The 16721-nt window shown below is 36.4% G+C and overlaps 1 protein-coding gene across 1 annotated transcript in view; it reads right to left on the bottom strand.

The window, feature by feature from the left end:
* Nucleotides 1-13223, bottom strand: part of LOC150095305 (uncharacterized) — a 186348-nt gene extending 173125 nt beyond the window's left edge. Inside the window, exon 1 of the mRNA XM_090409996.1 lies at nt 12923-13223. Within this exon, the coding sequence (XP_090266122.1) occupies nt 12923-12961 (39 nt within the window). The 5' untranslated portion in view covers nt 12962-13223. The remainder of the gene's footprint in view (nt 1-12922) is intronic.
* Between the last annotated feature and the right edge of the window lie 3498 nt (nt 13224-16721).

The following is a 16721-nucleotide window of genomic DNA, read 5'->3' as shown; positions in this document are numbered from 1 at the left end:
TAACTATTGCTCTACCCAACTTTGCATCATCGGAAAATAACTGAACAGTTCCTCTCAGATCCTTTTCTATATCGTTAATGTACAAATTAAACAGTAGTGGTCCTAGAACAGAACCACGTTGCGGCAGCATACCACTAGTCACAGGCCTTCTTCTGGACTCTACTCCTGAATAAACTACTCTGATATCTTTCCATCAACCAGCTTTATATCCTCACCAACCATATATATCCATCCCCATGTGTTGCAGTTTACTGATTAGAATTTCGTGTGGTATCCTGTCCTTTGTATCCGGGTATGCCTTTGCAAAGTCCAGCAGTATCACTGTAAACTTGTTACCTTTATCCAACTCAGCTTTCACTGTATTATAAAATGAGCAAGTTAAAACGAGTATTTCCATCTACCCATTCCTGTATTTTGCTCTTGACCAACTTTTCCAATACTCTGACAACAATAACAACTCCTGATATACTGATCAGTTGCTACATTCAATCTTGGGGCCTCCTTTATGCAATGGAACTGTTTTCCCTTCTTTCCATCCCTTTGGAACTAACCCAGAGCTGAGACTTAGATTAAACAATATGGTCAAGGGCACTGACAATCCTCTTGCTGATTCATGCAAAACTCTAGTTGATATACCAATTCCCACAGCTGTATTCACATTAAGGTTCTGTAATATGCTATGCACCTCCCTTTGGCTCTCTCATTCCTGCAATATCACCACCTGGATGATATACTTTTGCAAAGTGTTCACTCAGTAATTCTACTATTTCGACTAATTCAGTTATCTCCCTACCATCAGCATTGATTAAAATCATTCTACCATATACATTCTTTCTTTTACATGCAACATATCGAAAGAACTGTTTGGGATTATATTTTGGCATTGATAACTTCCTTTCATACATTGCTTTTGCCTTATTTACCACACTAGTTACCCTTCTGACCTGTGCCTTGTACTGTTCATGTGCCTGCTAGTCACCTTTCTCCTTATGATGAGTCTGATTACATGGAGATGCAAGAGAAATAATAATAATTGCTTTTTTTTTTAAAATTTCCTCTGTTCACATGGAGTTCTTATTTTTCTATCCTTTCAGACCATTTCACCATATTTTATATATTTGAGTGTATGTGTTCATAAGTGAAAGCTGCCAACTTCAATTAGTTAAATGATTATATTTTGGCATTGATAACTTCCTTTCATACATTGCTTTTGCCTTATTTACCACACTAGTTACCCTTCTGACTTGTGCCTTGTACTGTTCATGTGCCTGCTAGTCACCTTTCTCCTTATGATGAGTCTGATTACATGGAGATGCAAGAGAAATAATAATAATTGCTTTTTTTTAAAAAATTTCCTCTGTTCACATGGAGTTCTTATTTTTCTATCCTTTCAGACCATTTCACCATATTTTATATATTTGAGTGTATGTGTTCATAAGTGAAAGCTGCCAACTTCAATTAGTTAAATGATGCAGTATCAGAGATGATGTGAAAGGAATAACCATGTGCATAAGAATTATGTCAGTCAGGAAAATTATAAGGAGCAGTCCAGAAGCGTTACAACTGTTCTACAGAAAGCTAAGTCTGAGTACAAACAGAAACCGTCTCTATAAGTTAAAAGAAAACTCACAGGAATTCTCTCTTTATGCTGGAAGGAAAAGAAAGAATGAGCATGAAAGATAACTGCATATGGATGATATACATGTGACAAATGCAGAAAAGATTGTTCAACTAATGAGTCTATTTTGCTAAAAGCTACCAACCTGGTGTATGCAACATTGAGTTCACTCTATCCCTTTGATGGATGAAGAAACTCATGAGTGTGGGAATGAGATGTTAGAGCTATACCAACTGAATAAGAATTTGGCAATAGGGAATGATGGGATATCAGCTCAGTTGCTAAACGGGATAATTAGCTGAACTGACCGTTTCTTTAACCAGGCAATATAATTTGAGCTTCAGAGCAGGGAAGATTCCACAGGAGTAGAAAGAATGTATAGCAACCCCATTGCACAAGGATGATGCAAAGCCTGATGTGTCCATCAACCTATCAGTGTCTCTTGAGTGGTAGTGAAGATTTAAAAAAAAAAAAAGCTGGTTAGGACTTGCATACAGAAATGAGTTCATAGAGAATCTATACTTTGCAATGAACAGCATGGATTTACTAAGGGAAGGTCATGTTTGAGCAACTGGTTCACATTTTATAATATTACTGTTGAGTTGAACAAGGAGAATGGATACATCATAATACTTTTAAACTGCTACAGCTTTTGACAGGATACAGCACGAAAGACTGTTGCATAAATTGGAGAATATAAAATTGGATTATAAAATATTAACATGGATAAGAGGATAGTTGACTTACAGAGTTCAAAAAAGTAGTATGTGAGACTACAAGATTTAAGGTGACCAGTGGTGCACCACAGGGAACAAACCTTGGTCCACTGTTATTCAATCTTCACATTAATGACACTGAGAAAGATTTGATGGGTAATTGTTTGCTTATGATGCAAAGATAGACAGAGCAATCAAAAAGAAATGAGGCTATTATGCAGTACTTGCCAAATGATTTGAATAGGCTAGAATTGTGGGGATGTAAAAATGACCATCAGTTCAATGTTATTAAATGTGAAGTCAAACACTTTAGTATAATGAGATATCCCATGTCACATTATATTGGCAGGATTATGTTAGAAGAATCGTGAGGATTTTTTTTTTTTTTTAATAAATAGAAAGTTGAAATTCAACCATAAAACAAAGATCACAAATACAACTTACAGGATAAGTGCAATGCTGAAATTAACTTTAACATGTAAAGATAAGGAAGTTATTTTGCCTCTTTATAAGGCCTTGATATCACCTCACTTGCACAGGTCTGGTCTTTTGCTTTCTATGGTGATACTGATATAGTGGAAGGAATGCAAAGGAGAGTGTTAAAGATGATATTGGGGTCGTGGAATACAGATTATGAAGACTGATTAAGAGAGTATAATAATAATGGTAAGATATATTACCTTTAGCCTCTCCATTTTCTCAAAACACTTCTATACATCAGGGACTCATTTCTACTTTGATGCTTCTACTCCAAGAACTAGTTTTTAATTTCAATTCTCTGATGAAAAGAACAGGATGGAAGAGGGGGAGCATACATAAATCCAAGTACTAATTATATTATTATGCAAGCCGTGCTGAGTTGAGCTGGTTGGATCTATGGCTTAACTGACTACGGTAACGAGACCAGTATATGATGTCTGTTCTCTTGCAGTTTTTGCCTGGTTTGTGGAATTAAAAAATCTAAGTTTCTCTGAGAAAAAAAATCCTTGCCACTTCTCTAACTACACCTTGCATCCTATAAGACTTGCTAACTTACCTTCACTTATGACATTCAAGAGATAATTATATTAGTTTCAGATTTTTTTAAAGTGAGACTCGGTTTCACTTTTGGGAACTGAAAAGGTTCAAAATCTGACGGCTCATAACAGATAACTACAACTTAGATACAAAGGCAACCCAAATTTCACTTTACCATCTCATAAAATGACAAATGAAAAACATCGATCAGCAAAATATAGCATATTATATTGTACAGATGATCCATCTTCCTACAAGGAAGTTTGATTCCTCTACAATATCAGGTCCTATCCTTCAAAGCAAAGAACCTTTCAATACTTAATCTTAACTTCAACACTGTAGAAGTACTGTTTATGAAGGAAGCGAGTCATCAGTTGGGACAAGTGATAATAAGATGATATCAGATGACTACACTTTATATTGTGTAAGGAAAAAGAGCTGCATCTCCTGAAAATTTTTCCTTCATCCAAACTGCCATGGGTAGTCTAGTGTTGCCTTATTGGAGAAACCACTTTTGGTTGCCTAATGCCAGATAACACATCACAAAAAAACAGCACACACCCATTCTACTTATTAAGAAAAGAGGGCAACATTAATGGCACATCTTTCTGAAGTAGCTCAATGTGAATTGTGCTTTCAAAATTTCAAAAAAACACAGCATGGTTGTTCTTCAAGTGAAATAGCAGCACTTCACCAAAAATGCTCTACATCAAGGTTGATCTGCTTAACTTGTGTGTTTGGATTACAGAAATAAACTCCACTCTAAGTGCTACTATAATTTATCCTGCATGTGCAATACTCCACTTGTTTCAGTGTCAATTTGCAGATAATTTCAGTGCCTCTGTTAACCTTGACAAGATGGTGAATGTTGAGCATTTTCATTGGAATACCAAATTCAGTCAAGCGTTGATGGTCTAACATAACTTTTTTTTTCTTGGAGGGGGGGGGGTTTACTTGGCATTAAATGGTGATTACAACTCAGAAAGTACAGAATATTTTACAGTAAGGAACAAGAAAGAAGCATAGTAGGTATGCAGGTTACCAAGAATTCTCAACTCATATAATAAATATGACTATTTGAAATAATGAAACTGCTTTCCAACTAATAGGCTAAAGGTTTGAATTCTGCCATGAGAATGGATGCTTGTAATTACTATTAATAATTATATTAATAACATTAATATTAATGTATTAATATAAGTACAGGCAGTCCCCGGGTTATGGACGAGATACATTCCTGAGAACGACTTTAGGTCAGATTTGTATGTAACTCAGATTCCTTGAACAGCATATATATGGTAATAATAATACCATAATTGGTCATATGTGGCAATAATAATACACTGTAATACTGTAATAATAATAATACCCCTGTACTGTAATAAGTTATAGAAACTATTGTACTCTTTCTTTTAATTCAAACAAAGAGAACATAAACAGACGATAGGCTAACATTAATCGGAAGATGATGATGGAGATGGTGCTGGAGAAACAGGACTTGAATCAGGATCAGATTCTGGTGCTGGAGAATCAGGATTTGATTCTGTTGCTGGAGGAGGGGAGCTTACCACTGAAGTCAGTTTCGCGAAAAAAGGTATCAGGGTTGTTTGAACAGCCTTTTCTTCTCATCATAAATGGCCTTCTAGCAGCCGATGTTCTCACTAACTGGACAGAAAACCTTTGTAAACCGCTCAATATTAGGATCTTGCTCCTCGAGCTTAGCAAATCCTACTTCAATGAGAAGAAAGGCTTCAGCTAATTCTTTTGTCGTAAACTTTCTTGGCTCTTCTGATTCTTCATGTTCTTGTGTTTCTATCAGCTGCTTCTTTATCTTCATAAGATCTTCATTGGTTAATTCTTGTAAACGGGACTCAAGTAAGTCAATGACATCATTTTCATTGATGTCCAAATGCAGTGCATTGCCAATCTCCACCACAGCTTTTCTGGCTTTGGCGATGTCTTCTTCTGTGAACCTATGAAAATCATCACAGAATTAAGGGCATAGTTCCCAAGGAAATTAGTTCCTGAATCATTAATTTAATTATTTAATTAGTAATTATCCTTATGGGGAGCCTGTAAGTATGGAATGCTGTAAGTCAAGTCGTCCATAACCTGGGGACCGCCTGTATTTTAATATGCTTATTATATCATTCTCATATGGAAGTGGCAGAATTTTCCTTTCTGAAAACTTAACTTTTTCATCTCACAAAACATGTAGTCTGGCCAGACAAAACACATAATTAGCAGACACCCATGGTATTACAGTGACCTTGTAGCCTGATTCTTTTGTTGTGATTCAAAACCATCCAAACTCTTCATATGTCATTTCATAGGCTTAATGCAAATCTCAGTGGCATGAATATTACGACAGACACACTGCTTGTGAATCAGCAATGTGTCTGTGTTTCTTCCTTGTTGTTACTGATCATAATTGTTCTCTATGTAGAAGGCAGCATTATTCAACTGCAATATGTATTAAATGAACATAATTGCATACATTATCAGTTATCTATAATTAACCTTTTTTTAAAAAAAAGATTTAACTCATACTCTTTTTAAAATCTTTTGAATAACCCTCATATGTATTCCAAGTACACCTATATTTCTTAATTTTACTTTTTTCTAATTAGATATTTTGGCTAGGCCTGTATAGCCCTGTGGGGGTGACGTTTGCATCCATATTGCTAGGCCACCCAAACAAAGCTGTTCTCAGTTCAAATGTAGTTGCTGACTAGAGGAACTTTTCCTAATCCTCTCTTCAACCAGTTTACAAGTTAGTCTCTCTGGCATGGGCCAGCAGATTTTCTCACAGAAACTTGGGTTTTTTTTCTCCCATAAACTCAAGAAAATCGATCATAAAACCTACACTATTCCATTAGGATTAGGGATCATGAGATGGTGCACTTGTCTGCCATCTCTTCACCAGATGCCATTTATAGTAGAGGTCCCTTTTTCCTTTATAAAAAAAAATTACTACCACAACATATCTCCAAAAGAAAAATGGAACTGAACCAACTTTTAGGAAATGAAACTAGCTATGAACAGTCTATGAGATTTGGAACATGGAACATAGAGTTTAACATAGAGAAAAATGAGAGATTACTAATGAAAACTTATGATATAGTGATTATTATTATTATTCCAGACACCTCCAAGGAGTCTGAAGACTCATCGTGGGAGGACACCTACAACTGTCTCAACCACTACACTGAACCTCTATGAATCATCTCCATCAACGGAATCTACCGCCCACCACAACTAGTATTTTTTGTCTGTAAATTGCATGTGTTCTGAAGGGCCAATTTGTCTGTATGCAGGATGAAAAACCCGAGTTTCCAGGAGGGAAAACCCTGCTACTTCTGTATGAGATCGGCTAACTCACCTTCGATTGAAATCGTCCAGATAAAGATTCCTCCCGTTGCGACAAGAATTGAACTTAGGCCTATTCCAATCGAAGGGCGCAATGCACCGTCGTTCTTCCAATTGCGCTACGGAGATGATTACAACAGAAACAAAAAATAAAGGCACCAAATACAAGATTCAGAGTGGTTATGTACACATCTGGAGTGTCTTGAATAAGACAAGCAGAGTATAAGGCCTTGATAAGATTATTATTATTATCCCAAGACCACATGGAGTTAAAGACTCATCTAGGAGGTCCTTTTGTCATGCACACAGCTCATCATACCATGCCTTAAACATTCAAATTCTCTGCAGATACCACACTCTCATGCAAGACATTCCAATCATTCACACTCTGCATGTAACTAGACTTTGTATATTGCATCTTCTCAACCTTCCCTCATATTCAACATTCCAGAGATCAGAAACTACCTTAGTAAATCATCTGGACCCTTTCCAACATCTATTCGTCCTTTTGAAAACCAGGCAACTAAATCTGCGCACAGAAGTCCAGGTGTGGCCTAATCAAAGCCTTATACAATGGAACAAGAATCTCCCTACTTCTACAAGTCACTGTCCTCCAAAATCATTCCCAGAAGCCTTTGTGTTGTCTTCACAATTTTGCCAACGTGTCCCCTAAATTTCAGATCCTTATCCACTATCACCTCCCAGATCTCTTATTTCCTCCCCCTCCAACAATATATCCTCATCAAGCATAAATAATGCATTCCATCTTTGTTTTCCAAACTTTAAAAGCTTATATTTTGCAACAATGAACTCACATCCCCATTCCCAATCACTCAATTTATTCAAGTCTTCTTGTAAGCCGCAACATCATTTCTACTCTTTATAGTTCATCCCAATTTTGCATCATCTGCAAACAACTGAATACCCCATCCAAATCTCCTTCCACTCCTTTGGAACTTGATCCAGTGCAAGACTCATATTAAAAAAATATGTCAAGGCAGATGCCAACACCCTGGCACATTCCTTCAGAACATGTAGTGATATATTATCAAGTCCCACAGCCTTATTAACATCAAGTTTGCTCATTCCCCATACACCTCTTGCTCACTTACAGTCAGTCTCTCCTCCCATCATCAACTGCTCTCAATCTTTTCATGATGTCACATTCACAAGAATGAAAGACCTTTATGAATTGCTCATTAAGTATCTCCACTATATCTTCTGCAGCAGTTGTCCTTATACCATTTTCTCCAATCAATGTCATCTTTCAATAATCATTCTTTTTTTTTTTGCTGGCTACATATCAAAAGAACTCCCTAGGATTCTTTTTGGCTTCATTAGCTAACTGCTGCTCATACTTCACTTTTGTTCCCTTTACCAACAAGTTACCCTCCTTGCCTGGTTTTTGTAATCCTCATGGAATTGGTTATTACCACTTCTCTTATGCTGCCTCCATGCCTTTTTTTTCTCTGTATCGCATGCTTAATCTCTTCATTCATCCATTTCACACCCACCTTATTTAACCTTCTGACCCCTGGAATACATTTAGACATTGCTTCAACTAGATAGTTCTTAAAGCTGCATTGATCTCCTTCCCACCCAAGTCTTCATTCAATGCTACAGCTTCAAGCTGTCTCCTGAGCTTCTCATAATCACCAGCCTTGTAGTTCCACATATACCCTTTTCTCACAGAGGTCCTCACTGCTGGCAACCACCCAGGTAATCACTTCATGGTCACTCTCACCAACTGGAGGGTGATTTGAAGGTGGTTATTGCACACATATTTGGTCTCAAAGGTTCCAAGGGGATAAAGAAGCTGTGGAAAAGGTGCAAAGAAGAGTGGCAAAGATTATATCCAGATTATGGTATTTATATTATGACAGATTGCAGGTATGCGGATTATGGACTCTGGTTAACAGGAGAAAGAGGGATGAAATAATATAAGTCTATAAACTTCTGAATGGGTGTTATAGGATATCGTCTGATGAATTTCTTATTATGTGGAAGGTGGGGAGAGAACAAACGGGGCATCCATGGAGTTCTCTAACAGCACAGTGAGTGAGTGGAATTGTTTGCCTTTAGGGAGTAGTGAGTGCATTTAGTGTGAATGAATTTAAGGGAAGGTATGAGAGCTGGCATGGGAAATTTATAGCTTTTCTCTCTCTCACAGCAATTCCTTGTCTCCCTGGAGGTCACAAATAAAATAACCTGGGATCTCATTGTGGATAAAAAAGAAACATAAAACTTTTAAAACCTGGAAGGAAGTCAATAAGTGATCAATAAAAGTATTGTTCAATATTTATGGTGCAGAAATGGTCAACATAGGAACATATGCTCCAACAGAAGATACACATTTGCATGTAAAAGATGGGTTTTTCAAGCAGTTGAGTGAATTGATGGGGAAATATAGAGCTTTTTGTCTTTAGGAACTTAAACAGTAAATTGGTCAAAGGATTGGAGATTTAACAGTTAAAGGGGTGCTTAATAAGTCAAAGCTGTAAAGATTAGCCAAACAAGTGTTCTCTGCCAGGTTGGTAGGAAAAAGATCCAGAGGAAGACCAAGATATAGGTGGATTGATAAGATAAAAAGTGCCTTAGAAGATAGATATATAAAAATAAGATCTGACAATGTTGTAGCTTTGACAGGTAACAGATTGATTTGGCAGAAAATTGTAGGTAGGAAGTTAGTAATGATGTAAATTTTTCATGTAGTATTATCGTATCCTGTACACTCCTTGAGGGTAAATGTCAGGAATTTGATGATGATGATGACCTTTTTTTTGGTGGGGGGTGTAGAAAATTATAATAGTAAAATATTGATAATAGTGTGTGAAACCAAGAGTAATAGTTGATAAATTCACACGTCCAGCATAAAGATATTCATAGATTTACTTGTGTGCAGTATACAAGAGGTTTAATATCTATTATCAACCATCAGATTCCGAAATAACAGAGATGCTGCATCGTAACAGATGTGCAAGTATTGAGAGGTGCAGAATGTGACATGAACTACTGCTACTTGTGCCTGGAAGGAGTAAAAGAAGAAATGAGCAAGATGGTGCTATCAAGCTAGATGAACAATGACATATGGTCAGCCTTCTTTAAGATGAGAGCATTAGAGGACTGTATAAAAGTAGGTTCGATCAAAGACTGAATGCATAAGGATTGGCTTGTTAATAAAACTTACAACCATATTAAAGAGGTTATTCATTGTGCAGCTAAGGAGGCACTTGTTTTGAAAGAAATATGAATCACAGTAAGATGGAGTGAATGACAGAAGCTGTTGAAACCATCACTGAGAAGGATGCATATAAAGCTTGGCTTAATTCTGGAAGACAGAAGGGTCAGAAAAAGTATTAAGTTATAACGAGGAAAGTGAAAAAAATTGTACGAAAATATAAGGAAGAATGGAACGTTCTGAGATTAATCACTCATTAGGATATAATAGATCAGCCAGAGGACCATTAGGCACATAAAAACATCAAACCACAAATCACATTTAGTGAGGTTAATACCTATGACTGCCTGGATGAAACATTTTAAGGATCTTCTGACAGAGAATAGGAAGGAATACATTGAAGGAGACACAAATTGTAATTTGAGAGTACAGGAACTAGTGAATATATTTTTGGAAGATGAGATGAATTTTCCTTGGCAAAAGTCATGGAATGAGAAGGCAGCTGGTTTAAGATGAATACCCATAGAATTGTGAAGCATGGAGGTGATCAGAATAAGAATAATAAAATATGAGTGGTCATTATTATATATAACTCTGTCTTGAAAAAAAAAAAAAGACTAAGAACAATCTTTCAAATTACAGAGACATTAGTGAGATGGACTCCATAAGTTTATTAAGTAAAATTATAACTACAAGGTTACAGAGTAGTAGTTTCTTCTGTGTGCCAGAAGAACAGGATGGTTTTACCTATGATTCAGTTCCCATCAGACTATGGGAATTGATGAGGAAGACAAATGTGAGCAAGTCAATCATCAATTTGATTTAAAGTATAGAATTTGCAGAGCAGCTGTTAAGTGCAAGGGACTGGTAACAGCTGAGTTTGTAACATCCAAAGGCCTGAGACATGGATGTGGAATGTCACCAGCCCTCTTAGTGCAGTGCTGATATATTAGAATATATCATAGCTAAGGGATTAAGACTGAAAACAGTGTTTTTCATTCACTCCTGTTTGCCAATGATCATTGATAATTGTTTAAGATCAGGATGACACTGATTTTACGATAATGAAACTGACTGATGTTTGCAGCATGGAAAACCTAAAAATTAATTTTACAAAAATAAAATATTTGGTAGTTGTTGGCAAAGGTAGAGACTTAGACCTCTTAGTCAGTAATTTTAAGGCAGTAGATCATTTCAGATACTTGGCATCTATTACTCATAAGTTGGGAGGATGTGAGAAAGACACAGATGATCATATCAAACAAGCCAGTGATGCTATTAAGCAACTAAATTATGTATTATGAAGTTGAAACAGTTCACAGGAAACAAAGATTATATTACATATAATCTTTGTATAAATTAAAGATACTAGGAAATTATATACTTGGTTTAATCCTTTATCCAAGTGTAAGCAAACAAGTTTGTGCCTGAACTATTTTCAGGACTGGGGCAACTCGTATAAAGATGCTAAGACTTCCCATCACTTGCCTTAGTATCCCATAATGCAATATATCGTAATGCAACATATGATAGTATGGAGTGTTCCGAAGAGAGAAAGATGGACTGGATGTAAGGCAGAAGAGTTGTATAAGAGCTGTGAAAAGGGATGGCTTATAAAAAAGTATGTATATTTTGACTTCAGAGTTCAAAACATCATTATGGAGAGACTGAATCTGCTAGAAAACATGGAAAGCTTGGAACATTAATCTTTAAGTGGTATTGGCATGTTCAAAATATGTCCCAAGAGAGATGGCTCAAATGAGTGATGAACTGGTCACTGTCAGGAGGATGGCTTTGATTTACATGGAGAGTGTGGAAGCAATGTGAACCAGAAACTGCTGGGATGACCATTCACAATGGAAAATGGCAACTGCTGAGAGCAGTGAAAGAAATGCCTTTAGAAGTAAAAAGTACATTATTTTGGCTACATATATTATTTATTTTCATTTATTTCAAAATTAGTTTGTTCTTCTATACTACTTGCTACTTTACTCATAATGCTCAATGATGTAGATCTAGTAAACTTTGTGCATAAATAATAATAATCTCTGCATGCCATACAGAAAACATTACAGAAATGTTTTGATGAAAATGCTGTATTCAAATGGATCACAACCAATATGAAGATTATAAAAAAAGGGAGGATGTGTTTACTGAACCTATTCAGCTTGAACAAATAGTCAGATACAGAAAATGTTTCAATATTATCATGTATTTTTGCAGCACTTGATACAATACCCCTCTCCCCAAATATTTATTACTGGAAATTAGAATTTGTGAACTAAAAAGGAAAAATTTATCAGTTAGATGAAAGACTATGTAACAGAAATGTGCTAAATCTCAAGTACTTTCACTTAGAATGGAAGCTTCCAAAATAAGATGAGTAATAAACTTATCTATAATTTCTTTCATTCCTATTCCAATAAGCATGGCATGTTCTCTGTTTATTATGACAAGAGACCTCCAAGGAGTCAGGGACTCATTGAGGAAGGCCATATATCACTCACACCACATTATACCTTCTCTTGATTTCATTCATGCAAATGGCACTCTCAACTACTTCCAAAGGCAATCCATTCCAGTCACACCATTAGCATTCTCCTTTGCATCCTCTCCTCTGTATCTGCATCACTCTGGAGATCAGATCAGGTTGTATCAAAGCCTTGTAAAAAAAAAAAAAAAAAAAAAAAAAAAAAAGCAAAAATGACTTCGCAACTTATATGCACAAATTTTGCTATGTGATTCCTGCTGTGGGGAATTCCTCCCCTGCCCCAAATCCTCGGTTTATAGTATGAAATAACAGTCGACTTCGATCATAATTCAGCTGTGATAGGACGTTATAACAATCATAACAACCTAGTCATCTCTAAGTTTAGAATGAATGATCGATTTTACTTATTTGTTTTGAGTGTTGATGCAGACATAAGACATTTCTAAACTTAGAGATGAGTCAATGTATACAGTACATAAAGAGCCAATCTGAAGCAGCTCATAAAAATGATTTAAAATCGTTTTACATCTTACCATCTGGCCATCCGAATCTCTGTTTAACTCATCAGGCATCGCTTAAAATACTGATCTTAATTTTCATAAAGATTAATTAATAAAACATTGCAAACGGTGCCGCTAGCAACAGCTCTAGAATCGGACGTCACACAGGCAACATTACAGAGAAAGTAAAATCAACTTCGGATGCACAATTCTCGTTTCTCATTTAGCTAACAAAAAATGACACGCGTATAGCCATTCATTTGTGGACACAAGAAATTTTAATTATCCAAAATCCTTTTCAGAAGAGACAACCACAATAAAAGACTCACAAAACAACTCCATGTTCAGATTAGTTACGCTAACCGCCAGCGCCACCACAGCACAATCAGTGGGGTCGACGCCCTTTAGATCGAATCCTGTTTAGGACACCATTTATGAGATTTTACACCTAAAGGTGAGTCAATTGATACACTGGGGAAAAAAATGAAATAGTGTTTCCTCATGAAAACTAAACTTTTAAACACGTACCAAACCAAAATCGTGAAAGAAAATAACGTACTGTGAGAGTTAGCGGATTTCTTTACTCTGTTTATAATTATGACTGACGCAACTATTGTTATGAGGCCAGTATGTCATGTCTATTGATTCTGGTATTAATTTACTTTTTCAGTGATGAAAAGCCGTCTCCCATATAACACAGCACTGGAGATAGATCCTCTCGAAAATTTGTTTCTCTTCCAATTTCTCAATTTCTCTTGAATTTATCTTCTACCAAAACTGACACACCGGATGAAGGATATTCAAAATTAACAAATACAGTAGCGGTGGAAGATTTTTTTTCTTTTTTGGTTCCTTGGAGAAGTAATAGCTATGTGCCTTTTTTTTTTCAGTGAGAAAATTTTAGTAAGTAGTAAAATGAAACACGATAGAATTCTGTTGACAGGCACCCAAAAAAAAAAAACTGCCATAAGTTCGATCTAGTGGCTAACTATTGGAAATTTTTTAAGTTTCTAATATTTTTTAAATTTTTTAAAAGGTTTTTAACTCTTCATCTAAAAAAAGAGGACTACAGAACTCACATCATTACAAACAATAACACAACCTTTAGGGTTTAGGGAAATGGTATGACGGAAGATGTCCCTTCTCTCTCTCTCTCTCTCTCTCTCTCTCTCTCTCTCTCTCTCTCTCTCTCTCTCTCTCTCTCTCTCTCTCTCTCTCTCTCTCTCTCTCTAAAAAGCTTTCTTACATTGATAGCTGCCATTCAATCTCCAAAAGTTAGACCAGGCTAAAACGACCTCACCTATTCCGTGCAAGGGAATAAAAGGCATTAAATGATTTTTTTTTTCATTTATTCATAGCCTAGAATTATAATCAGTGAAAATTTGAAAAGCATGCCTCATTGTCTAACTTTCGTGTTCTTAATCCTATACGAGAGATTAAAGACATATAAGCTCATCAGTCCCAAGTATAGGATACAGGTGTGCAGTGAGAAAGGAGAAGAATATAGACATTTTATTGAAGAGTTCAACTGTTATTGTTTGAAAAGCATTCACCAGGAAGGCTGTTTCAAAGGACAGATGAAGATAAAAGAAGAAAAGGTAGGCCAGGTAAAGGTGCAGCGTATCTAGATATCAACGCTCTTATTTTAAGCGTGACAATTTCGATAATCGGTAAAATATTTTGCCACTAACGCCATTACGGGTTGCACTTGGTAAGTAATTGGCTAAAAAATATCAGCTAACGCCTTTTTATACCCGAATAGGGAGTAGGCAAGGCCGTTTTAATCCTATCTAACTTTTGGAGACAGAGTGAGCAGTTCAATCTCCACTGGTATCCAATCAGAGATAGCTGTCCCAAGGCTAACACTAATTAAGCGGCACGCAGTGAAGAGGCAGCTCAACGAGTACCGCCATCTCGTGGTCTTTAACCCTAACACAATATATTTAATGTCTGAAATAGTGTGGGTTCTACGGTCGATTTTCTTGTGTTTACGGGACGAAAAACCCGATTGCCCGTGCCAGAAATCGACTAACTCTGGAACCGGTCAAAAAAAGGCTTACAGAAATTTCCTGTAGTCGAAAACTAGATTCGAAACACCAAGTCTTCATTCGTGCAGTCAAGCGCCGTGGTGTGGAAACGCCACATCGACTGAGCTGCACAGGCATTTTGAAAATAATTTGAGTAGGTAATTTATGTGAGCAGAAAGAGGTAGAACAGAGCCCTGAGACACTCCTACATTGGTGCCAAAGAATAAAGAGTGGGGGATCATTTACCATGACACTTAGTGATTTAACAGAGAGATAGCAATGTGCAATTACAAACAGAGAGATAGCAATGTGCAACACGTGTTTCTCCGAATGTTTTTATAACAAGTGTCCACTGGTAAGTGATGTACATTAAGAGGTCAGTCGTGGAACTTGAATAGTAAAATTCATAATGTTAGGAGAGCTCATATACCAGTAGGTCTCTAGGTATGGGACAAGATCACTATGGATGACTTTCTCCATTATTTTTGAGAGGATTGAGATGATAGCTCTTGGGAGGTAGTTTAATGTTGATAGTTAGATTGCTATCCCTCGTTTTTATAATATGCTGGATGTATATTTGTATACATATCCAGTTCTCTGTGATCAAGTCATGGAGAACCAAGTAGACTAAATGAAACTTCCGACATATGCGACATTGTTGCCATTGAGGTTGCATATTCAGTGGAATGTATCTTGAATATGTGAAGTTTCAGAACATGTATTTATCAGGAAAATTTCTTTAAATTTCAACAGTAGAATATTCCTTTATAGTTCTGAGAGAAAGGCGGAGAAGATGGTTACATACCAAAGATGACTGAAAACTATAAAATTGATTTATAGCTTTCAGTCAATCGAGGAAAAAAACGGTACAGTACCGTTTTTTTTTTTCATATATCTCAGCCGTCCTGTCGTTTTTTTTTTAAAAAAATACTAATTTTGTACTGCTTTTAAAAAAACTATAAATATACTTTAAAATTGGGCAATCATAAATTATTATTCATAACCTATAATCGTATATCAGTAGAATGGATACCAGTAATTTGTATAACCATGGAGTCGCATTGCTCGATACTAAATATCGATATCTGCGGTGAATTATTCAGAGAAAATAGAAAATACATAGAAGCCTGTGTATGTGTATTTCAGTGTAAGTGGCACTAGCATCCTCTGCGTTAGGTCGCTCGAAGTCAGTTTTAGGTTCAAGTCTAGTCGCAGACTAGGGGAACTTTTTCTAAGCTTATCTTTGACCGGTTCCCGAGTTAGTCGATCTCTGGCACTGGCGAACGGGTTTTTTTCTCCCTGAAACTCGGATTTTTCGTCCCGTAAACTCAAGATAATCGACCATAGAACTCATTATTTCAGACAGTAATATATCCTATTACGCTAAGGCAACGAGAGATGGGGCGCTTGTTTTCTGGTCTCTTCTCGGTGGCTGCTTACAATTAGTGATTAGTCATGGCCCAGCTATTTCTTATTGGCTTCCAGTGGAGGTTGAACTGCCCCCTCAGTATACAAAAGCTAGATATGGTTAAAAGGCCTTGTCTACTCCCTTTGAAGGAATTTATTTATTTATTTTTAAATAAAACTACATGTTGGCAACGCTTACTCGTTTCAGATTCATCGTCTGTTCTGCTGTAGTGTTAGTTTTTGTTTTGCCTGTATGCTAACTGGTTGCTTTGTTATTCAATGCCGGTGGTTTAAATTTCAAAGTTTTAAATCTTATTTTTTAAAACTTTAAGTCTATCCTTGCAATGTCAAAGAAGCCAAACTGCAGTTTTGATGACGATCTCCAGAAGGAATTTAAA

The sequence above is a fragment of the Typopeltis vanoorti genome, chromosome 20, assembly GCF_054136105.1.
Source record: "Typopeltis vanoorti isolate ZY-2024b chromosome 20, IOZ_Tvanoo_1.0, whole genome shotgun sequence".
In the NCBI taxonomy this organism is placed as follows: domain Eukaryota; kingdom Metazoa; phylum Arthropoda; class Arachnida; order Uropygi; family Thelyphonidae; genus Typopeltis; species Typopeltis vanoorti.
The sequence above is the reverse complement of the archived record's forward strand: the minus strand, read 5'-3'. Positions and strand labels throughout refer to the sequence as shown.